The sequence below is a fragment of the Muscardinus avellanarius genome (assembly GCF_963383645.1).
Source record: "Muscardinus avellanarius genome assembly, chromosome: 19".
Classification (NCBI taxonomy): Eukaryota; Metazoa; Chordata; class Mammalia; order Rodentia; family Gliridae; genus Muscardinus; species Muscardinus avellanarius.
Genome location: NC_137805.1, coordinates 48338063 through 48360723, shown reverse-complemented (window position 1 = coordinate 48360723; position 22661 = coordinate 48338063). Strand labels below are relative to the sequence as shown.

Below are 22661 nucleotides of genomic sequence, written 5' to 3'. Positions count from 1 at the left end.
TCCACAGATTACAGATGTCCTAGAAGTGTCTTGGTCCCCTGTGCTGAGAGGGATCCAGGGAGAACACCATCGTGTGGAGATGTGGGTCCCTGTGTGTGCACTCTTGGCAGAGGATGCCTGCTTGTCTACACAAGTTGGCCTGGCCCTGTCTCCACATGTGGGAGCTGGTCACTGGGCCCATGGGTCTGCACGTGGCTGCGCCTCTCCCATGCCCCAGCAGCCCGTACCCCCACTCAGGAGACTCAGGTCAGTGGAAGTGGCTGAGGCTTGATGCCGTGTGTCTGTAGACTGGGACCCAGAGACAGCACAGTGAACACCCAGAAGTCAGACTTGTTTCCCTAGACTCAGAGTCAGGATCAGAAGTCTGCAAAGAAGAAAGAATGGAAAAAATGAAAAGCTGATTTCGAGCCAGGCATGTTGGCGCACGCTTGTAGTCCCAGCATTTGGGAGACTGAGACAGGAGTATCTCAGGTTCATGGCCAGCTTCAGCTACTTAGTGAGGCCCTCTGCAACTTAGTGAGAACTTGTTTCAAAATAAAGAATAAAAAATAGGCCTGGGTGTGTAGCTTGGAGGTAGAATGCCCCTGGGCTTCATCCCCAGTACTACAAAAAAAAAGCCAACTTCCCAGTATAGGAAATAATAGCAATTTTAAGAACCTAGGATGTTATAAGCACTTCTGCTCAGGGTGTTTCCATCTTGTAACGTATGTGTAGGTGAAGTGCACACTTTTCCCCGTTTCACCAATGAAAAACCTGATCCTCAGAAGTGAAGGGACAGAGAGTTCACACACTCGTACCAGCAGGGCCAGAACCCAAACCAAGTCTGACTGCAGGAGAGGGTATCCTCTAGGTGGGTGAGGTGGAGCCCAGTGGTCGCGTGTGCTGAGCATGTGTGAGGCCCTGGCTTCAGTCCCCTGCACCAAAGAAAAATAAAAAGGGTTACACAGCCAACCATGGTAGTACGCACCTTGTCATATCAGTACTTAGGAGGCTGAGACAGGAGGATCACAGGTTTGAGCCTAGCCTGAGCAACAAGCGAGACCATGTTTCAAGATAGAAAATAATAATAAAAAGGGTATGGGCTTAGATCAGAGGTTGAGTATCCCTGTATTTAGTCTTCAGCACCTAAAAAAGATTGTCCCATCAGAACTGCTCTTGTGACCGTGATGAAAATCCTAAGAGAGCAACCATGCCAGCTGCTGGCTGTCACGCCCCTGCCGCGTCTAAGGACTGCCAGGTGCTTCCTGTACGTTGTCTTTGCCACTCCTAGCAGCACCACGACGTACTTCCATTTCCCAGGTGAGGAAGCTCAGGTTCAAAGACTTGGTTACACTTGGCTAAGGCCATGGGGACCTGGGAAACCTCGTGTTCCTGTAGTTCACAGTGCTCTGAGGTCAGGGACTTGCTTCCCCAGGAGAAGGTAGCTCCATCAGACAGAAGAAATGGAGTCTGGCAGAGCATTTGGCTCACCCCAGGGAGTGGTCTGCCACAAGTGCCCACACAGACTTACCAGTACCCTGGTTTGTCGTAGTTCTGGGCTCAGGCATGCATGGCATCTCTGCGTGTCCATCCCTTCAAATCTTTCAGTATTCACAGTAAATGTAAATGTATTGCACCTTCACAGAGTGTGTGGAGCATTATACTGAGAACCGGATGAGCTGTTAGGAAGGAAAGCTCCTGGCAGAACTCTGGCTAAGTAATTAATTGGAAAACAGTTGCGAATTCTGCTGGGTGTGGTGGTACACACTAATAATCCCAGTACTTGGGAAGCTGAGACAGGAGGGTTGCAGGTTTCAGAGTAGCCTCAGAAATTTAGTGAGACCCTGTTTCAAAAGAAAAATATGGAAAAAGAAGAAGACAACAAAAGGAAAATAAAAAGGAAGTCTGGGGTTATATCTTCCAGATAGAATGTCTCTGGGTTCAATCTCCAGTACCAAAAAGTGAAATTTAGCCACCAGGCGGCGTCAGGTTTCCCACTTTGTTTCCAGAAAGGTAGATCTCTCTCCACCAACTCCCTATGCACATAGGCTTCCCTCATTTTTCTCTTAAAATTAATCTTATGAGCTGAGCATGGTGGCACACGCTTGTAATCCCAGCATTTGGGAGGCTGAGACCGGAGGATCATGGTTCTCAGACAGTCTCAGCTACTCAGTAAGGCCCTCTGCAACTCAGTCAGACCCTGTTTCAAAATAAAGAATAAGAGCCAGGCGTGGTAGCACATGTTTGTAATCTCAACATTCAGGAAGCTGAAACTGGAGGATCACGATTCACGGACAGCCTCAGCTACTTAGTGAGGCCCTCCACAACTTATTGAGACCCTGTTTCAAAATAAAGAATAAAATATAGGGCAGAGGGTATAGCTTGGAGCTCAAATGCCTCTGGGTTCCATCCCCATACACACAAAATAAAAATTAACAAAATAAAGAATAAGGCTAGGTGTGATAGCACACACTTGTAATCCCAGCATTAGGGAGGCGGAGACTGAAGGATCGCGGTTCACAGACAGCCTCAGCTACTACTTAACGAGGCCTTTTGCAACTCATCGAGACCCTGTTTCAAAATAAAGAATAAAGAGCCGGGTGTGGTGGCGCACACTTGTAATCCCCACGCTTGGGAGGCTGAGACGGGAGGAACGCACAGGTTCAAAGCCAACCTCAGCTACTTAGTGAGGCTCTCAGCAACTTAGTGAGACCCTGTTTCCAAATAAAATATAAAATAGGTCTGGGAGTATAGCCCAGAGGTAGAAAGCCTCTGGGTTCCACCCCCAGTACCACCAAAAAAATAAAAAATAAAGAATAAAAAATAGGGCTGGGGGTGTAGCTCGGAGGTACAGTGCCCCTTGGTTCCATCCCCAGTACCGCAAAAGTAAAATAAATAAAAAATAGGGCTGGGGGTATAGCTGGGAGGTAGAATATCCTTGGGTTGCATCCTCAGTACCGCAAAAAAAAATTAATCTATGGCTGCAGTACCACATATGTACATGCACACACCACCCCACCCCCACATGGGCCAGGCACAGTAGCACATGCTGTAATCCCAGACTTGGAAGACTGAGACAGGATTACAGGTTTGAGACCTGCACATGGTAATTTAGCAAGACCTTGTTCCAAAGTAAAATAGTAGCTCAAATATAGAATACCAGCTAGGCATGGTGGCACATTATACTACGATTATACATGGGAGGCTGAGACAGGAGGATCACAGACTCAGGGCCAACCTCAGCAAGTAGTAAAACTCATCAACCTAGCAAGACCCTGTTTCAAAATAAAATTAAAAATAAGGCTGAGGGTATAGCTCAGAGATAGAATGCTTCTGTGTTCAATCCCCAGTACTGAAAAAAAAAAAAAAAAAAGAATGCGCCTGGGTTCAATTCCTTGTACAAAAATTAAATTAATCACATCAGACTGGGGTTAAGTACTTGGCCTGCACCGAAATATAAACATGTATAAATTACGTTGCAAGCCAGTGCTTCTCATCATGTTGAGAGACCGCCCTCAGCTGAATGAGACTTGGCCTCCGTGTGTGATTCCAGAGACCAATGAGGGAGACAGACCCACAGGGGACATGGTGTGAGCGCAACCCGGGTGCTTCTCGGGAGCGGGCTTCTGGGGCACTGGGCTCGGCTCTGGGATGTGAATTGGAGCGCGGCGGGCGGGCGGCCGGCCCTCCTGAGGCCTCCTCGTGGTCTGCAGTTGCCCTGCTCCCCTCCAGCCAGGCAGCTGCCACAGGGTTTTTCTCAAAACCTGTTTAGGTGTTTTTTACCTAGACCTCTTCCAGTGTGTCCCTGCTCAGAACATAGACCCAACTCTTTCCCTGTGTGCTGGGCCCTCCCCTGCATCCCCTGTCCTGGGCTGCAGCCCTGCTGGCCCGCCATTGGCAAACACACCCGAGCGCCCTTGCCATTTACTCTCCCTTGCCAGCATCACTCTGGGGAAGCCTCCTTCATCCTTCTCTTGTACCGACAGCCTGGGTCTTATCCCACAATGCCTCTCTAGGGCACCCCTCCACAGGCACAGTGTTCAGTGGCTTCTGTTACTGTTTGAAGTACCTCGCAGCGTGTCTCCTCCACCCCGTCGGCTGAGCTCTGAGCACACCCCTGTGTTTTTGGTACTGCGCTCAAGCAAACATGGGGGAAGAGACCCAGTGTGACACAGAAGGGTGCTACGAGATGCCTGGTCAAATGCAGTCCCAGGCCAAAGCAAAGAGCACAGAACTCTCCTGCAGGACTGCTGCAGGCACCTGGCAGCTTGGCCTGCGCCCTGCTGGGAGCCTGGGAGGGGGCCCAGGCTCCTCTTCAGTGCGAGGCCCCTCCCTGCCGCCCTCTAACCCTGGCCTCCTCCCCACAGGGATCTTCATTGCCTTGCTGCTGCGTTTTGACATCAGGTAAGCGGTGACGGCCAGCCTGGCCTGGGCTGCTCCAGTGGCTTTCAGGAGCCCAGAGGAGCTGGCTCAGGGGACCAGACTCTCCACTCCACAGCGACCAGAGCAATTCTGCTTCATCTGCACTTTGAAGTTTTAAGTGTGTCAAGAGCCTGTATCCAAGAGTTGGTTTCGACAGGTGTTTGGGGGGTGGGGGGGGGGTTGTGGCACTGGGGATTGAACCCAGAGCCATTCTACCTCTGGGCTACACCCCCAATTCTATTTTTATTTTGAAACAGGGTCTTACTAGGTTGAGAGTCTCACTATTTGCTGAGGCTGGCCTCAAACCTGCGATCCTCCTGTCTCAGCCTCCCAAGTCCTGGGATTACAAGTGTGTGCCACCATGCCCTGTGATTTGTATTTAAGTTAGAAATCACAGGCCAGGATTTTTTTTTTTTTAACTGAAAATGGAACGTAGGACAATTCTGCCTCCAAGCTACACCCCCTAGCCCTTTTTAAATTTTTTTCTTGGGGGGAAGGGTACTGGGGATAGAACTCAGGGGCAGTCTACCTCTGAGCTCCACTCTCAACCAAATTTTTTTTTTTTTTTTGAGGGTCTGAGGATGGAACCCAGGGACATTTGACCTCCGAGCTACACCCCCTGCCCTAATTTTTAATCTTTATTTTGAAACAGGGTCTCACTAAGTTGCAGAGGGCCTCACTAAATAGCTGACAAACCACGATCCTCCAGTCCCAGCCTCCCGAATGCTGGGATTACAAGCGTGCGCCACCATGCCCAACTTCAAATTTTTTATTCTTTATTTTGAAGCAGGGTCTCACTAAGTTACGAAGAGCTTCACCAGTTGCTGATGCTGGCTGCGAACCTGCTAGATTGTACTTTGAAGCAGGGTCTTGCTTGGTTGATGTCTCACTACCTGCTGAGGCTGTCCTTGAACCTGCAATGCTCCTGTCTCAGCCTCCCAAGTACTGGGATTGCAGGTGTGCGCCACCACAGCCGACAGAGCCAGGCAGTGTAATGCCAAGGTCCTAGTGGTGCGCCTGGTGCGTCCACACTGTGCCCTTGGCAAGCTGCTCGGGCCTTTTGAGCATCTGGCTTTTCACCCTTAAGTTAGTGGTGAGAGAGAGTGCCTGAGGATTGCCACGAGTGTGGAGAGCACAGGCTCGTCCTCTGCTGCCTCCTCACTTACCTACGCGGTCAGGTGAGCGCAGCCCAGCTGCTCCAGCTGCCCCTGCCTTCTCCGTACTGAGACTTTTTTTGGTATGTTGTAGAAGATGCGCACAGGGTATCCACTTAAAACAAAAGGAGGCCGGGTGTGGTGGCGCACGCTTCTAATCCCAGCATAATCCCAGCATTCGGGAGGCTGAGACAGGAGGATCGCGGTTCGCGGACAGCTTCAGCTACTTAGTGAGGCCCTCTGCAACTCAGTGAGATCCTCTTTCAAAATAAGGAATAAAAAATAAGGCTGGGGATGCAGCTCAGAGATAGAATGCCCCTGGGTTCCATGGCAAAAAAAAAAAAAAAAAAAAAAAAGCGGTATGGGTGTACAAGCGCCAGCAGAGGGCACAAGTGACGCTCCGTCATTTTGTGCTGGGCCTCCCAGCCAGGGATTGGTGCTCAGACACTCCCATTTTGAGGTGGTTTGTGAATTTTTCTTAATCTGTTCATGCCCAACGATTGCAAAACAACAGTAATGCAGCCGTGGTTATGAGAATCTCATGCTGGCACGACTGAAATCTGCTTTGGGGGTGGGGTGTAGCTCAGTGGTAACAGTGCTTGCCTAGCATGTGTGAGGCCCCAGGTTCGATCTCTAGCACTGCAGGAGATCCAGTTTTCACATGAGGCAGCTTCCCCCCTTTCAGATTGTGGGTGCTGGTTTCTTATGCAGTACTAGTTTGGGCCTTATGGAGATGCAAGCAGCAGCCTCAGCAGGGCCCTGGCCAGCTGGTAAGCAGAGGGAGTCGGAGCCAGCCAGCTCCACTCTTGCCATTCTGAGGTAATACAGAGAGAAGGCCACGGAAGTCCCGGGCTCGTTGGCTGCAGGCACAGTCTCAGGGTCAACACTACCGGAGGCAGAATTCCCTCGTAGCCCGGCCTCGCAGGATAAGCAAGTCCTTGCGCAGTCCCACAGGCACTGCAGCGTTCCCGGAGGGAGCCGCTGGTACCAGGCCCTCACCACAGGTGCTTTCTTTATTCTGTTTTTTATTTGTTTGCTTGTTTTAGGAGCATTTTGTTTTGTTTGTATTTTTGTATGTTAATGGGGATTGAGCCCAGGGGCATTCTACCTCTGAGCTATACTCCCAGCCCTATTTTTATTTTTATTTTGAAAGAGGGTCTCGCTAGGTTGATGAGAGTTTCACTACCTGCTGAGGCTGTCCTTAAACCTGCAATCCTCCTGTCTCAGCCTCCCAAGTACTGGGATTGCAGGTGTGGGCCACCAAGCGGGTTAGGACAACATGCTTTCAATATACACGTGGCTGAAGGCTCAGAAGCTGCAGCCAGGGAGAGAGGAGGGTCGGAAGTGTCCTTCACCCCACAGGTGCCGCCTGGGTCTGTAGCCCTTGGTGGCACTGTGCCAGGCGCCGGGGACACACAGCGGTTATGTAGATGGCATCGTAAAGGGAAGTGAGACAGTGGCAGTGCCAGCTTTCGGGTGAGTCAGACATTCTAACAGTGATTTTGGATGAATCACCTCCAGGAAGCCGCTGGTGTGCCGCCACCAGCATCTGTAGTAGCCACAAAAAAGTTCTGAGCTGCTTTTAAAAGTAACAACTTGCTTTGGTAGTTTCTGGCTTCCTGTTTCTCAAAGCATGATCCAGGGCTGGAGACGTAGCTAAGTGGTACAGCACTTGCTCGCATGCGGAAGACCCTGGGTTTCATCCCCAGCAAATACATGTGTATCAGATTCAGTTCAGTGTTTTCAAAACGCAGATTCCTAGCCGGGCGTGGCGGCCACGCTTGTCATCCCCGCGCTTGGGAGGCAGAGACAGGAGGATCGCACAGGTTCGAAGCCAGCCGCGCACGCTGGCTTAGGAGACCCTGTTTCCAAATAAAAATGTAAAAATAGGTCTGGGAGTGTAGCCCAGAAGTAGAAGGGCTTCCAGGAACCCCAGTACCACAAAAAAAAAAAAAAAAAAAAAAAAAAAATGCAGATTCCTGCGCTTTGCCCAGACTTACTAGATCACCCGCTGGGAACTGAATCTTTTTCTTCCCACGGGCTCTGTAGATAACCTGAGTGGGGTAAGAGGGCACTTGGAATTGAATGCAGGAGCACTTTGCCACTGAGCTACATTCCCAGCCCCAGTCTACCACTGAGCTGTATCCCCAGTTTTTGTTTTTGTTTTTGAAACAGGGTTCTGCTACATTGCTGAGGCTAACCTCAACCCTGCAGCCCTCCTATCTCAGCCTCCCATGCCCTTTTTACTTTGAGACAGGGTCTGGCTGAGTTGCTCAGGCTGGTGTCAAACTTGGCAACCCTCCTCTCTCGCCCTCCGGAGTAGTTAGGAGATAGGCTTGCACCACCGAGCCTGGCTCTCATGACTTAGGCTGGCTAAAGTCCCACAGGCTTCATCGCATCCTGGGTTCTAACAGTTGATATTCACAGCCGCCAGTGAAATGCACTCGTGCTACTACCGTCTGCAGATGAGCAGACTGAGGCTGAGAGAAGGAAGGGACTTGTCCAGTGCTGGAGCCATTGCGACTCCAGCCGAGAGCCTTCGGTCGGCCTCAGCCTGCAGTCTTCCCAGCTCCCCCCTCAGGAGGGGTGTCCCTGCCCCAGTCTCTACATCTCACCATCCTCTTTCTTCCATGTCCTCCCTGAAGCTTGAAGAAGAACACCCACACCTACTTCTACACCAGCTTTGCAGCCTACGTCTTCGGCCTGGGCCTGACCATCTTCGTCATGCATATCTTCAAGCATGCCCAGGTGAGAAGACTCTCGTGGTCAGGAATGCATCGCTGCAAGGGACAATGTGCAGAAGGGCTCGTTATCACATACACAGCGGTCCAGAGGTAGGCCCTCTGGTGGTGTGAAAGCACGTGTGTCCGTGATTCTCCACCTCTTCCTAGCGGTTACAAGATAGCTGCTACTGCTCCAGGCAACTCACCAACATTAGTGGCAAGAAGGAGGACAAAGGAGGCAGCCGTGCTGTTTTCCTCATCAGAGAGACAGGAACTTTGCCATAACCCTTTCAGCAGGTTTTTGCTTACATCTCTGGGCCAGATAGATAAATGTCACAGGTCGCCCAGCTGAAAGAGGAGAGTCTGGGGGAAAGATTTGGCTTCCCAGGATTGGTGGTGGGAGTCGACAGAACAGGATTGGCTGGGCATTGGGTGTTCCATCCCAGCGCCCAACCACAGGAGGAGCTCTTGTTCGTGACGCGCATCCTCTGTGCAGGCTCTGTGCTTGTGAGGTCGTTGTAGAGCTTAGACACCACACCGCGATTGCGTGGTGCAGTCAGGCCTGGCTCAGGCTGAAAGCCAGGCACCGTCCCTGCACGCTGCCATGAGAAAGGCAGCGTGGGACTGGGGCAAAGGCAACCTGCTAGAGTCCTGGCTCCACCCACTCTGAGTCTCCAGGGAGGTGGCAGAAGTTACACTCGGGTTTTCTCATTCATTAATAAAAACAGAAAGCCAGGCGTGGTGGCGCACGCTTGTAATCCCAGCATTTGGGAGGCTGAGACGGGAGGATCGCGGTTCGCAGACAGCCTCAGCTACTTAGTCAGGCCCTTCGCAACTCAGTGAGACCCTGTTTCAAAATAAAGAATAAAAAATTGGGCAGGGGGTGTAGCTCAGAGGTCAAATGCCTCTGGATTCCATCCCCAGACCCGCAAAAAAAATTAATTAATTAATTTAAAAAATAAAAACAGAAAAAGAGCCAGGTCTGGTGGCACATGCATGTAATACCAGCACTTGGAAGACTGGGATCACAGGTTTGAGGCCAGCCTCAGCAACCTAGTAAGACCCTGTTTCAAATAAAAAGGACAGTCGGGCGTGGTGGTGCACACTTGTAATCCCAGCATTAAGGAGGCTGAGACAGGAGGATCGCAGGTTTGCGGCCAGCCTCAAATACTTAGTGAGACCCTGTTTCAAAATAAAGAATAAAAAATAGGGCTGGGGGTGTAGCTCAGAGATAGAATGACCCTGAGTTCCATCCCCAGTACTGCAACAAATAAATAAATAAATAAATAAATAAATAAATAAATAAATAAATAAGCAAGCAAGCTCTGGTATAGCTCTGAGGTAGAACATCCATGGTGGGTTCACTCTTTATTACCACAAAAAATAAATAAATTAGGGCTGTCAGGTGTGGTAGAGTACGCTTGTAATCCCAATGCTTGGGAGGCTGAGACAGGAGGATCGCACAGGTTCAAAGCCAGCCTCAGCTACTTAGTGAGGCTCTCAACTACTTAGTGAGGCTCTCAGCAACTTATTGAGACCCTGTTTCTATATGAAATATAAAAATAGGTCTGGGAGTGTAGCTTGGAGGTAGAAAAGCCCCCGGGTTCCACCCCCAGTACCACAAAAAAAAAAAAAAGGCTGGGGTATACTTCAGAGGTAAAATGCCCCTTTTGCCAATTAAAAACAGAAGAGGAGCCAAACTTGGTGATATACGCTTATAACCCCAGTACTTAGATGGCTGAGACAGGATCACAGGTTTGTAGTCAGCAACTTAGCAAGGCCCTCCACAACATAGTGAGACCCTGTTTCAAAATAAAAACATAAATAAATAGGGCTAGAGGTGTAGCTCATAGATAGAATGCCCAGGGTTTGGTCCCCTGTGGTAATCAATCAATCGCAGATAAGGGAAATGAATAATAGTCACTCTGGGGTGGTTTGAGGATGAGAGGAGTTAATAGAAGTACCTAGAACCACACCTGGGCCAGTGAACATCACCTTTCATTATAGTGTCATTCTCCCCTCCCCCATATACAGTTATTTGTAGCCCAGAAATATTACATGGAAAGCAGGGATGAGCCACCATGCCCAGCTACCAGCTAACAATTCAGAAGTTTATTTGTTGGCACTGGAGATTGAACCCAGGGACATCTACCTCTAAACTGCACCCCCCAGCCCTATTTTTTTTTTCTTTTTTTGGTGGTACTGGGGTTCTTGGAAGCCCTTCTGCCTCCAGGCTACACTCCCAGACCTATTTTTTTAATATATATTTTTTTAATTTGGAAACAGGGTCTCTTATTAAGCCAGCATGGCTGGCTTCAAACCTTCATGATCCTCCTGTCTCCGCCTCCCAAGCGCGGGGATTACAAACGTACGCCACCACGCCCAGCTTATTTTTTATTTTGAAACAGGGTCTCATCTAGTTACAGAAGGCTTTCACTTAGTTTCTTTTTTTTTTTTAGTACTGGGGATGGAACCCAGGGGCATTCTGCCTCTGAGCTGTACCCCCAGCCCGTATTCTTAACTGTTTTGAAACAGGGCCTCACTAAGCAGCTGAGGCTGTTCTCAAACCGTGATCCTCCTGCCTCAGCCTCCCAAATGCTGCTATTACAAGCGTGTGCCACCATGCCTAGCTTTTCACTTAATTTCTGAGATTGGCTTCAAACGTGATCCTCCTGTCTCAGCCTCCCAAGTACTGTGTTTACAGGCACATACCACCACACCCAGCGACTCATAAATTTTAAATTGCCTGCCATGCCAGGTATAGTGGTGCATGTCTATAATCCCAATCCTTGGGAGGCTGAGCCAATAAGAAATGTCAGAGGGCTGAAGGTCCAGAATGCTCCCATCTCAGTTGCAGATGAGCTTTGGTACCACCCGTGGTTTCAGGCATCCACTGGGCGGGTGCTGCTCTATTGTCCCTCTCCCCACACTGAAGCTGCCTTTGACTTCATCACAGGAGCTGCTCATTGGTTGCTGTGCCGGGCACTCATGCTGAGCCTTCACAAAAGGAGCTAGGTCCCCAGCCCAATAGTAGAAAACCAAGAGCCTGTGAGGAGCCACCTCTCACTCAGTTCTGCCCAGATGGCCTCAGGGCCCAACTGAGAGCGACACACACTTGGCACAGAGGTCAGAGGGAGTCGAGTGTGTGCTCCACCCCTTGCTGAGCCCAAGCCAGAGCTGTCCCTTGGCAGCCACCAGGTGGCAGGCTTGCCTTCTGTCCCATTCTGAGCTCTTAAGCATGCAGCCCTCCTTTGTGTGGACATTGCAGCCCAGGGAGAGAGACTTTCCAGGACACCGGGCAAGTCCAGCTGAGCCCAGCGGAAGCCGTGGGCTCTGGATCCCTGGCCCTGGCCTGGGCTACTTCTCAGCAGCATCCTAGCCCTTCTTCCCAATCATCCAAGTACACATCTCCCTGGAAATCCTTGAGAAAGTATCCAGGATATGGGGAAAGCCTGTCCCAGAGGGTCCCCTCCCCAAGACACAGGCATCCCATGCCCTCTGCGCATACACAGTATCCACCTCTACCCTCGTGTAGCCTTCAGCTCATTTCGCCTCTTTCAGAAATCTGCCCAAGCCCCAAGGAAGTCCCTTAGGTCTCATGTCCGTATTGTAAAAAGGGAGGCAAGTTTAAGAGGAAAGTAGTTCAGCTACAGTCACAGAACAGAGCTAAGTGCCAGGAAAATCAGGAGCCGCCCCCAGCTCGCTGCCTGGAGCCATATAACCCGCTTCCTACCACTGACTTTCTCGGGGAGGTTCCTTGAGAGGAAAGAAAATCCCTCTGTTAGTAGCACACTTGCTATCCCCCAAGGACCCCTTCCCATCGGCCGCTGACCCCTCACTGGCCGCCAGGCTCAGAGGAAGCAGGATACTAGGGGAGTGCTGAGTTTCTACCCACTTTCCTGGGTCTGGCCGATGCTGAGAATGCATTGGATTCAGAGGCAGAAGAACTAGGGTCCAGATCCTGACTGCCCATGGCCTTGCACTGGCCATTCTCCTCCTCTGGTCCTCAGTTTCCTTATCTGTTAACGGTATTATAAATCTACTTTTCAGGAATTAAGTTTCGATGGCACAAGCCTATAATCTTGGTACTTGGGAGGCTGAGATAGGAGGATCTCAGGTTTGAAACCAGCCAAAGCAGCTTAGTGAGACTCTCCCCAACTTAGCAAGACCGTTTCCAAATAAAAAATAAAGGTGTAGTCTAGAAGTAGAAGGCCCCTGGATTCTAGCCCCAGTACCACAAAAAAAAAAAAAAGTTAAAAATAGGCCAGGTGTAGTGGCACATGCTTGTAATTCCAGTTCTTGGGAGGCTAAGAGGGTTACAAGTTCGCAGCCAGTTTCAGCAACTTAGGGAGGCCTTCTGCAGCTTTGTAAGATTCTGTTTCAAAAATAAAAAATAAAGCCAGGTGTGGTGGTACACGCTTTTAAAATCCCAGCATTCGGGAGGCTGAGACCAGAGGATTGTGGTTCGCAGGCAACCTCAGCTATTTATTGAGGCCCTCTGCAACTTAGTGAGGCCCCGTTTCAAGTTAAAAGAATAAAATATAGGGCAGGGGGTGTAGCTCAGAGGTCGAATGTCCCTGGGTTCCATCCCCAGACCCGCAAATAAATAAATAAATAATTTTTTAAATTAAAAAATAAGCTGAGACAGGAGGATCCAGGTTCACAGACAGCCTCAGCTACTTAGTGAGGCCCTTTGCAACTCAGTGAGACCCTGTTTCAAAATAAAGAATAAAAATAGGGCTGGAGGTATGGTCCGGAGGTAGAATGCCCCTGGTTTCCATCCCCAGTACTGCAATAAATAAATAAATAAATAAATAAATAAATAAATAAATAAATAAATGCTGGGCATGGTAGCACACGCCTATAACCCCAGTACCTGGGAGGCTGAGAGGATGATCACAGGTTCAAGGACAGTGTAAGCAAGTAGTGAGATGCATCAACCGAGTGAGAGCCTGTTTCAAAATAGAAATAGAAGGGAGGCTGAGACAGGAGGATCGCAGTTCACGACAGCCTCAGCTACTTAGTGAGGCCCTCTGCAACTTAGTGAGACTCTGTGTCAAAATGAAGAATAAAAATAGGGCTGGAGGTGTAGCTCGAAGGTAGAATACCCCTGGGTTCCATCCCCAGTACTGCACAAAAAAAAAAAGATTTAAATAAATAAGTAAATGTATAAATAAATAAATAGAAATAAAAGCTGGGCATGGTGGCACACACTTGTAATCCCAGCTTTTGGGAGACTGAGACAGAAGGATCAGGGTTTGCAGCCAGCCTCAGCTACTTAGTGATGTCCTCTGCAGCTCAGTGAGACCCTATTTCCAAATAAAGAATAAAAAATAGGGCTGTGGGTGTAACTCAGAGGTAGAATGCCCCTGGGTTCCATCCCCAGTACTGCAAAAAAGAAAAGAAAGTAGGGCTATAGGTGTAGCTTAGAAGTAGAATGTCCCTGGGTTCAGACCCCAATACCACAAAAATAAATAAGTAAGTAAGTAAGTAGAGACAGGTGTGGTAGCACAGTGGTAATTCCAGTACTTGGAAGGCTGAGGAATCGCAGGCTCATGGCCAGCCTCAGCATCTGAGTGAGGCCCTTCGCAACTTAGACTTTGTTTTATAATTAAAGAATAAAATAGGGCTGGGGTGTAGCTCAAAGGTAGAACACCCCTGGGTTCAATCCCTAACACCAAAATAAAATTAAAAAGATAAAAAGGTCTGGGGCTGTGGCCAGATCTGCCTTTCAGATGCTGCAGGGGAACGAGGGGCTCAGAGCTCAAGGTGCCTGGGCTTCCGTATGCTTGACATCTTGGCCTCTGAGGCCCATCACTCGCCCTGAAGGGGGGCAGCCATAGGCACCCGGCGGGCTCAGCAGCCACAGAGGGCCACTCAGCCTATGCGGTAGGGCTTCTTCTTGCCCCTGCAGGCACTAGTGCAGCTGTCCTCCCTAAACCACTTTTACCAGGAGTCTCAGCGCAGGCCCTGGGGGCCGAGCACCTGGGTGAGAAGCCTGGGAGCCAGTGACCTCTGAGCACAGCCAATGGCGGGCCTGTGTGCCTAGCAGTGTCCTGTTCACCATCATCGCAGCCTCTCGCAGAGAATTTGCTAAAATGTGAGCCGCCTGCCCCAGCTGTGGGCAGCAAGCTCAAGAGCTTGCATTTTTTACTGGTGTCTAGATAATGCAGACACTGCTGGCGATTCCCAGGGACAGGAGAAGCCCCGCATCCTTGAGTGTTGCCTGTGTGCGCCCTGAGCTCAGGCCCAGCCACTCACCTGCCCTGGGAACCTGACCCGCAGCTAGGCCTCCACAAGCCCAGGAGAGGTGGAGTGCTGGCCTGGCCCGGGCAGGTCCTCGCCCACCGCTGCCTCACAAGCTTCTGGCCTCTTTGCAGCCTGCCCTGCTCTACCTGGTGCCCGCCTGCATCGGCTTTCCCGTCCTGGTGGCTCTGGCCAAGGGAGAGGTGACAGAGATGTTCAGGTAAGGCGGGATGGGCAGGTGTTCATGTGGGCCCGGTTCAGGTAGTTCATGACCCTGCACGGTGACTGGCCACCTGTTCCCCCTCCCCCTGCGTACCTGGCCTGTGGGCATCAGTGGGAACCCTTTCCTGAGCCCTGCAGGTGGCACCCCTGTCCAGGGCCCTAGGTTCCCGGCCTGGCTTCACCATCAGGGAGCCTCCATCAGTGATCTTCTCCCAGCGTCATTCCTCCCATGAGCAGTAAGATGGGGTGTGTGATGGCAAATGCCCTTGACTGGTTCCTGTCGAGTCGTCTCTGTGGCTGTCGCCTACGGCTCACTGCTTTTCCTCCATCTTGATTTGTGTTTCACACACCTAACCCTTCCCCATGGCCCTGTCCACCTCTGCCACACATGGTTTGCAACCCCACCCTGCCGCAAGGCCGTGTGACTGCAGGTCTGCTCTCTAGCACCACCAGACCTGCCTGCCAGGGACCTAAAACAGCTGCAGCTGCAGTGACAGCCGCCACTTGGGGGCCTTCCACCCAGCTCGCCTGCCAGGCCCCCTGTGCACCTGGCTGCCAGAGCGCAGTCTGTGGCCCACCCCTCCCATCCCTGCCTCTGTCCTGCCTAGACAGCTGCCAGCCGGCTCCTGGCCTAGCAAAGCCCTGTGGTCTCCGAGGCAGGTGGGGTGAAGGTGGACCTGAGAACACGTGTGGGGGGCTTTGGGAAGAGCCGTGGCCCCTGACTCTCGGCTCAGCACTTCACGCTCTTGCGCTCACCCTTGCAGTTCTCTGTCCCGCTCCTCAGGGTGGCCTCCCTAGTCCAGTCCCGTGGTGCCCACAGCCAGGTCTGAGTGCCCTCCTTTCACCCACTTGATGCTCGGTTTCTCTTAATGTTCTGCTGTACAGGCACCCTGCCCCACCTCTCTGTCACTCACCCCTACTCAGGTATTTGGGAAAGGGTAAAAAGGGGGGTGATCTCTTTTCCTGGTGCTGAGGCATGAACTCAGGGCCTCGGGCCTGCTAGTCCTGCAACCCACCACCGACCTCTCCCAACCCTCTCTCACCTTCGTCCTCTCTCCTCCCTGATCTTCTGCCCTGTCTTTTGCTGCACTTTTCTCTCACAGACACCCGCCTTTTTTTTTTTTTTTTTTTTTTTTTTGGTGGTGGTACTGGGGTTCTTGGAAGCCCTTCTACCTCCGGGCTACACTCCAGACCTATTTTTTTTGGAAACAGGGTCTCTTAAGCCAGCGCGGCTGGCTTCGAACCTGCGCGATCCTCTTGTCTCCGCCTCCCAAGCGCAGGGATTACAAGCGCGCGCCACCACGCCCGGCTAACACTCGCCTTTTTTTAATTCACTGACTTCCTTTTGAGCAGGTGCTAACGTTCAGGGGATCACAGTGGAACCCGGGGCTGCAGGCGGGAGAGCCCTCGTGCCCGGCCACCCTGTGAGCCGCCCTCACACCTGAGCCGCACACAGACGCTGCGGCGGCGCCTGCTCACGCACAGCGGCCTTCCTGAGCATTCTGTGTCTTGGTCTTTTTGTGCTTTTCTGGTGCTGGGAATCGCGCCCAGAGCTTCACCCATGCCAAGCACACTGCGGTTTCTCTAGAGCCTTCCACAGCAGCACACCACATCCAGAGCACCCTTGCTCTTCTCACAGCCGCGTGGCGTGCCTCACAGAGGTGCACCTCTTCTTTTTCTTCAAGCAATGCTGACCTCTGTCCACAAAGTCTAGAAATACAGAGCAAGATGGAAGTAAGGCAACTGTGCCCCCCTGCTCTCTGGAGAGGAAGTCTCTCTCCTCTCTGACTCTGTCTTCCATCTCTGTGCTTTCTCCCTGTCTCTGTCTCACACAGCTACGAGTCCTCTGCGGAAATCCTGCCTCATACCCCAAGGCTCACTCACTTCCCCACAGTCTCGGGCTCCCCCGCCAGCCTGGCCGACTCCATGCAGCAGAAGCTAGCCGGCCCTCGTCGCCGGCGCCCACAGAACCCCAGCGCCATGTAATGCCTGCAGGTGCCCACCTGCCCGCCCCCCACTGCCCCGTGCCCAGGTAGGGCAGACCCTGCAGCTCCAGCATAAGGAGGCAGGAGGCAGCGCCCATGACTGCCGAGCTCTCTGCGTCCAGCCCTTGGAGCAGGGAGCCCAGGCCCTCCTGTGTGGGCAGCACGGGGCACGTAGAGTGGGCCCGCGGCCCTGGCCACACGGGCAGGTGTGCAGCTCACTGCACATGCCTAGCCTGGCCCGCCGTCTACTTTTAGAGCCTTTCTTTATCATAGTGGGCACCTCCAGTCCTCGGGCTTGGTCTGGTGGGCAAATGTGTGCACTGTCCTTGGCATGAACACAGTTGCTCAGTAAGTGAGGCCCGCAATAAGAGCTGAGCAGGGTGTCCATCTTCAGGGCAGTACCACACATGGCTCACCATTCGCACAGTCCTGCGCATGCCAAGGTGGAGCTTTTTGTCTCCTGCCATGCGCCCTGGGAGGCAGCCATCTCCCATGGCCTCGGCCTGGCTGCCCTTCTTTCCACTCTGCAGCAGAAGATACAAGAAGTTTGACGTGGATCCACACGGGCCAGGGCCCAGGGGAAGCAGAGCCGCCGCCTGTCTGGGGAGGGCTCGGGGGCGGGGCTGATGGAAGGTGCTGGGCAGTGGATGCAGAGCTGGCGTTCCTTACATGCTCCTGAGCGTCCTGGGGTTGCAGGGGGTGAAGGAGCAGCAGAGATTTCTGTCTCTTCCCTCTCTAAACTGTTTCGTTTTGTTTTCTGGTCAGTTATGAGGAGTCAGATCCTAAAGATCAAGCAGCACTGAAAGAAGCCAGAGAAGCCACGGAGGCAGCAGCACCCAAGGGCCAGGAGAAGAAGGAGAAGTGAAGCGCTGGCCCCGACCCTCTGAGGGCCAGGCCCGACAGGCGGAGGTGGGCCCCCAGGTGTCTTGGGCAGAGGGCGCCAGAGGCTGAAGGCAGCTGCAGGACCAGGGAGGGCCCCGAGTCCTCTGTTCTCTTGCTCCGGCCCACCCCTCTTCTCCTTGTTTGCTGCAGGCAAAGGAGACCCTGAGCTTGCCCCCTCCCTCAGAGCCTGGTAGGAAAACTGGGTGACTTCTAGATTTTTGTATTGTGGACTGACTTTGCCTCCTATTAAAAACTCATCCTATGCTCTGGAGAGCCACTGTGCTCCTGAAGGACCTCTACATGTGTACTCAGCACTGGGTGCTGGTAGGCCAGATCCCACCCAGAAGCCTCTGCAAGTCCCTTCCTGGCTACCTACTCAAGTTCCAATCCAGTAGGGCAGCTCAGCACCCTGAGGAGGCCTCGCCTTCCTTACCAGCTCTGAGGTTTCCTCTTGAGGGTATTGGGCAGTGCCTCTGTGCCCACCTTCACCTAAAGGCCAGCCTGGCTCAGCAGGCAGACCAGCCATTGCAAAGCCTGTGAGCACCCTGGCCCCGGTCCCTCTGTAGCTGGACAGAACCTACGCTGTAGGCTGCCCTGAGATTAGGACCCCCTCTTCCCTGCTCTGCCTGTTTCTGGGGTTCCTCCCCAAATGGCTGCCACAGTACCAGTTACAGCACAAGAGCCAGGCCCTGAGGGGCTGGGGTCGAGGGGGACAGGGCCCAGGGACTCGGGCCATCTAGGCCTAGGAGTTGGGGGTCCCAGGGCCAGTTTCCTCAACCCCTGGCCTGCAGGAGAGCCCCCGGTGCATCAGGCAAGGAGTGCACGCAGCCATTGTCCACTTGCTCAGAAGGCCGCACTGGGTGGGGAAACAGAGGCAGGAGGGAGTGGCCTTTGGGCTGAGAACCAATTTTCCAGATCCCAGCCCAGAGTCTCCCTTGCCCAAGCTCTAGGTTCAAAGCTTCAGTGGTGTCCAGATAGCCTTGGGGTGTCCAAAGCCTCAGGAGTAAGTAAGGCTCTGATCTCCAGACAAGGCACGGGCACTGGCTGCTGTTGTAGCCCCAGCGTGCGCGTGAGGGGCTGAGGCAGCTTGCCTGTGATACCCAGCTGGATCCAAGTTCCTGAGGACGGTGGCTGCTCTCCCAAACCCCTGTGACCAAATCTGGCTAGTGCGATGGGCCCCTCTGAGCCCAGGATTCTATGGAAAAAGAGAAGGAAGAGAATCTCAGGCTTCTCCCGGCCGGTGGTCCTCCCTGGAGCTGCCTCCAGAAAGAGGCCTTGCAGTCCTGGAACAAAGGCCCTCTGAGGGCGGCAGATGGGGCGGGCGTCCCAGGCACACTGCACGGTGGGCTCCGTGGCCCAGGCCACAAAGGCCCCATTGAGTCACCGACGGCCCCCGGCGGAGGCTGAGGTGGCAGTGGCGCCGGGCGCCGGCCACCTAATGACCGTCCTGGCTCGGCCAGATGTTCCACAGAGCTCAGCAGAGCCGCCTGGCCAGCCGGCACCACAGAGACCATTCCAGTTCCAATTAACCAGCTTCAGCTGAGCAAACAGCGGGCAGCGAGGCCCAGCGCGGGCGGCAGGCCCGGCCGGCAGAGCCTCGGAGTCTAGACTCCAGATGTGCGCCGCCACCGCCTGCGTCCCACGGAAGAATGGCACCAGGCCGGGCAGGGATTGGACCGTGCTGGGCGGGAGGGGTGGGTAATTGGGCAGGGCCCCAGCTGGGCCTGGTGCCAGCCTCACCCTGGGCTGGAAGTAGGTTCTTGGAAAGCTGCTCCAAAACCCCAGAGCTTCTGCCCCTCATCTCTGCCTCAGTCTTCTCACTGCAGTTGGTGGGAGGGGGCTCCAAGGGGTCAGCCCTGCCAAGGCCCGGTACACGCTTTGTGTTTAGCAACTCCACGTGTGACTCAGTTACACTAGCTGCACCCGCAGCCCTATTTCAGGGTCTCGCCAGGTTGATGAGGCCCGAGGCTCTCCTTGAACCTGCAATCCTCCTGTCTCAGCCTTCCAAGTACTGGGATTACAGGTGTGCCCAACCGTGCCCCGCTTCACACTGGTATTTTAGAAATAATTGTAGCCAGGCATGGTGGCTTATGCCTGTAATCTCAGTATTCGAGAGGTGGAGACTGACTGATTGTAGGTTCAAGGTCAGCCTCAGCAACTTAGCCAGACCGACCTTTATTTCAAAACAAAAAATAAGGGCTGGAAGTGTAGCTCAGAGGTAGACTATCCCTGGATGTGTGGGCAAAATCCTAAGCCTTTGAGGCACCTGTCATCGTTTTTAGGTGAGGAAACTGAGGCAGAGGCCTTAAATTAAGTGCTCAGGGTGCTTTTGGACACAGTGCCTAGCTTCAGAGACTGAAGTTCACCATGGGGCCCTCTGACATAAGTCAGGGGTGGGGGCAGAGCTGACTTCCCGAGGTGCTGAGAGAGTGGGTCTGCTCAGGAGAAGCCTGGCGCCCTCCGCGGGCCTCGGACCAGGTATGTTGAGCGCAGTCAGGTCGCCGGCGGCAGCAGAGGAGGAAGGCCAGCCGCCCGGGACCCAGGCCAGGCAGACACGCCTGAACTGCCCAACAAGAGGGCGACGGCCGGAGCCACGACTTCCCCCGTGACTGCATCCTGCCTCTTCCCGATGCGACCCAGAATTTCAGCGCCCTGCGCGAATGGGGAAACTGAGTTCCCCTTTAAATAATCAAGACTGTAGGGTCTCGGGGCAAGTGAGGCCCGGCCGGAAGACCCCGTGCCGCCCGGGGAGGCGGAGGCCGCGTCCGCAGCCCAGGGAGCGCCGCCCCGCCCCGCCGGCCGCACCTGGGCGCTCGCGAGTCCGGCCCCGCCCGCCCCGGGCCTCCAGCTGCGGCGCACGGCTGGGGAGGGAGGGCGCCGCGGGCGGGGCGGGGCGGAGCGGGGTTGGGTTTCCGTGAGCCCGTTTTCCCACCTGTAAAATGGGCTGCGGATCTCAGCGCCCACCGCATGGTGACGTCGCAGCAATTTCTTTCCCTTCTATTCTTCGGTTTTACCTGGAACAATTGTACCTCGCCCAGTACTGGGCTGTCTATCCCACAGTGTCCCAAGGTTGCGGAGGGTCTCATTAAGTCGCTGAGGCTAGCCATGAACCTGTGGGCCTCCTGTCTCAGCCTCCCAAGTACTGATATTGCAGGCGTGCGCCCCCACACTCGACTATTTTTAATTTTTGGAAACGGGGTCTGGCTAAATTACAGAGCTAAATTACAGTATCCTCCTGTCTCAGCCTCCCATTCACTAGGACTATAGGCATGTGTCACCATGCACAGCCAGTTTTGGGGGGGGGGTTGTTTTTTGTTTTGCGGGTCTGGGGATGGAACCCAGGGGCATTCGACCTCCAAGCTATACCCCCTGCCCTGTATTTTAATCATTATTTTGAAACCGGGTCTCACTGCGTTGCAGAGGGCCTCACTAAGTAGCTGGGGTTACAAGCCTACGCCACCACGCCTGGCTTTTTTTTTTTTTTTTTTTTCTCTCGTAACTGGGGATGGAACCCAGGGGCATTCAAACTCCAAGCTATACCTCCTGCCCTATTTTTATTCTTTATTTTGAAACAGGGTCTCACTAAGTTGCAGAGAGCCTCACTAAGTAGCTGAGGCTGTCGGTGAACTGTGATCCTCCAGTCTCAGCCTCCCAAATGCAGAGAGCACAAGCCTGCACCACCACGCCCGGCAGTCACTACTTTTTATTTTCTTTTTCTTATGGTACTGGGGATTAAACCCAGGGGCATTCTACCTCTGAGCTACACCCCAGCCCTATTTATTTTTATTTTATTTATTTATTTATTTATTTATTTATTTTTGCGGGTCTGGGAATGGAACCCAGGGGCATTTGACCTCTGAGCTACACCCCCTGCCCTATTTTTTATTCTTTATTTTGAAACCGGGTCTCACTGAGTTGCAGAGGGCCTCACTAAGTAGCTGAGGCTGTCTGCAAACCACGATCCTCCAGGTCTCAGCCTTCCAAATGCTGGGATGACAAGCGTGCGCCACCATGCCCGGCTCCTTTTTTTTTTTTTTTTTTTAATTATTTATTTTGAAACAAGTTCTCACTAAGTAGAGGAGGCTGGCATTGACCTGCTATCCTCCTGTCACAGCCTCCCAAGCTCTGGTATCAAAGATGTGCTCCACCAAGTGGCTGCTTTTTTTTTAACAAAGTTTCACTAAGGCCACACTTGTAATCCCCGGGCTTGGGAGGCTGAGACAGGAGGATCTCACAGGTTCAAAGCCAGCCTCAGCTACCTAGTAAGGCTCCAGCAACTTAGTGAGACTCTGTTTCCAAATAAAAATATAAAAAATAGGTCTGGGAGTATAACCAGGAGGTAGAAGGCCTCTGGGTTCCACCCCCAGTACCACCAAAAATAAAAAATAAATAACAAAGTTTCACTAAGTTAAAGAGGGCCTTGCTAAATTGCTGAGGCTGGCCCTGAACCTGCATCACATCTCAGCCTCCCAGATCTGGGATTACAAGTATGTACCACCCCATGGAGTCCAGCCAGAATTTGTTAAATGAATGAATGTAAAGTCTGAAACAGCCGGGCATGGTGGGCGCGCTTGTGATCCCAGCATTCGGAGGCTGAGGCCGGAGGAGCGCGGTTCAAGGACAGCCTCAGCTACTTAGCGAGGCCCTCTGCAATTCAGTGAGACCCTGTTTCAAATAAAGAATAAAAAATAATAATAATTAGGGCAGGGGATGTAGCTCGGAGGTAGAATGCCCCTGGGTTCCATTCCCAGACCCACAAAAATAAAAAAAACCAGCCTGGAACCACCCACCAAGTGTGGTAGCACACCTCTGTTCAAGACCATCCTAATGACTTGGCAAGACTCAGCAACTTAGACCCTGAGGATGAAGACTGTAGGTAGAATGCCCCTATCAGGAAGGAAGGGAGAAATGACCAGAACAGGGCTCCAGGCATAGTGTGGACCCAGATCATCTGGATGAAGCCCAGCAGCGAGACAGAAACCCAGCTCCTGACTCCACACCCACCTTCTCACTGTTCAACCAGCACTGCTTCCGCTTAAACACTTCCT

At 52.7% G+C, this 22661-nt stretch overlaps 1 protein-coding gene across 2 annotated transcripts in view; it reads left to right on the top strand.

Annotated features, from left to right (window-relative positions):
* Positions 1 to 17596, top strand: part of HM13 (histocompatibility minor 13) — a gene marked incomplete at its 3' end in the record, with an annotated part of 53915 nt that extends 36319 nt beyond the window's left edge. Inside the window, exons 9-13 of one of the 2 annotated variants that reach the window (XM_080716772.1) lie at positions 4347 to 4383; positions 8201 to 8303; positions 14659 to 14744; positions 16582 to 16728; positions 17497 to 17596. In XM_080716772.1, coding sequence (XP_080572898.1) covers positions 4347 to 4383; positions 8201 to 8303; positions 14659 to 14744; positions 16582 to 16728; positions 17497 to 17596 — 473 coding nt within the window. The remainder of the gene's footprint in view (positions 1 to 4346; positions 4384 to 8200; positions 8304 to 14658; positions 14745 to 16581; positions 16729 to 17496) is intronic. The other variant, XM_080716773.1, reaches the window with a different exon arrangement.
* Between the last annotated feature and the right edge of the window lie 5065 nt (positions 17597 to 22661).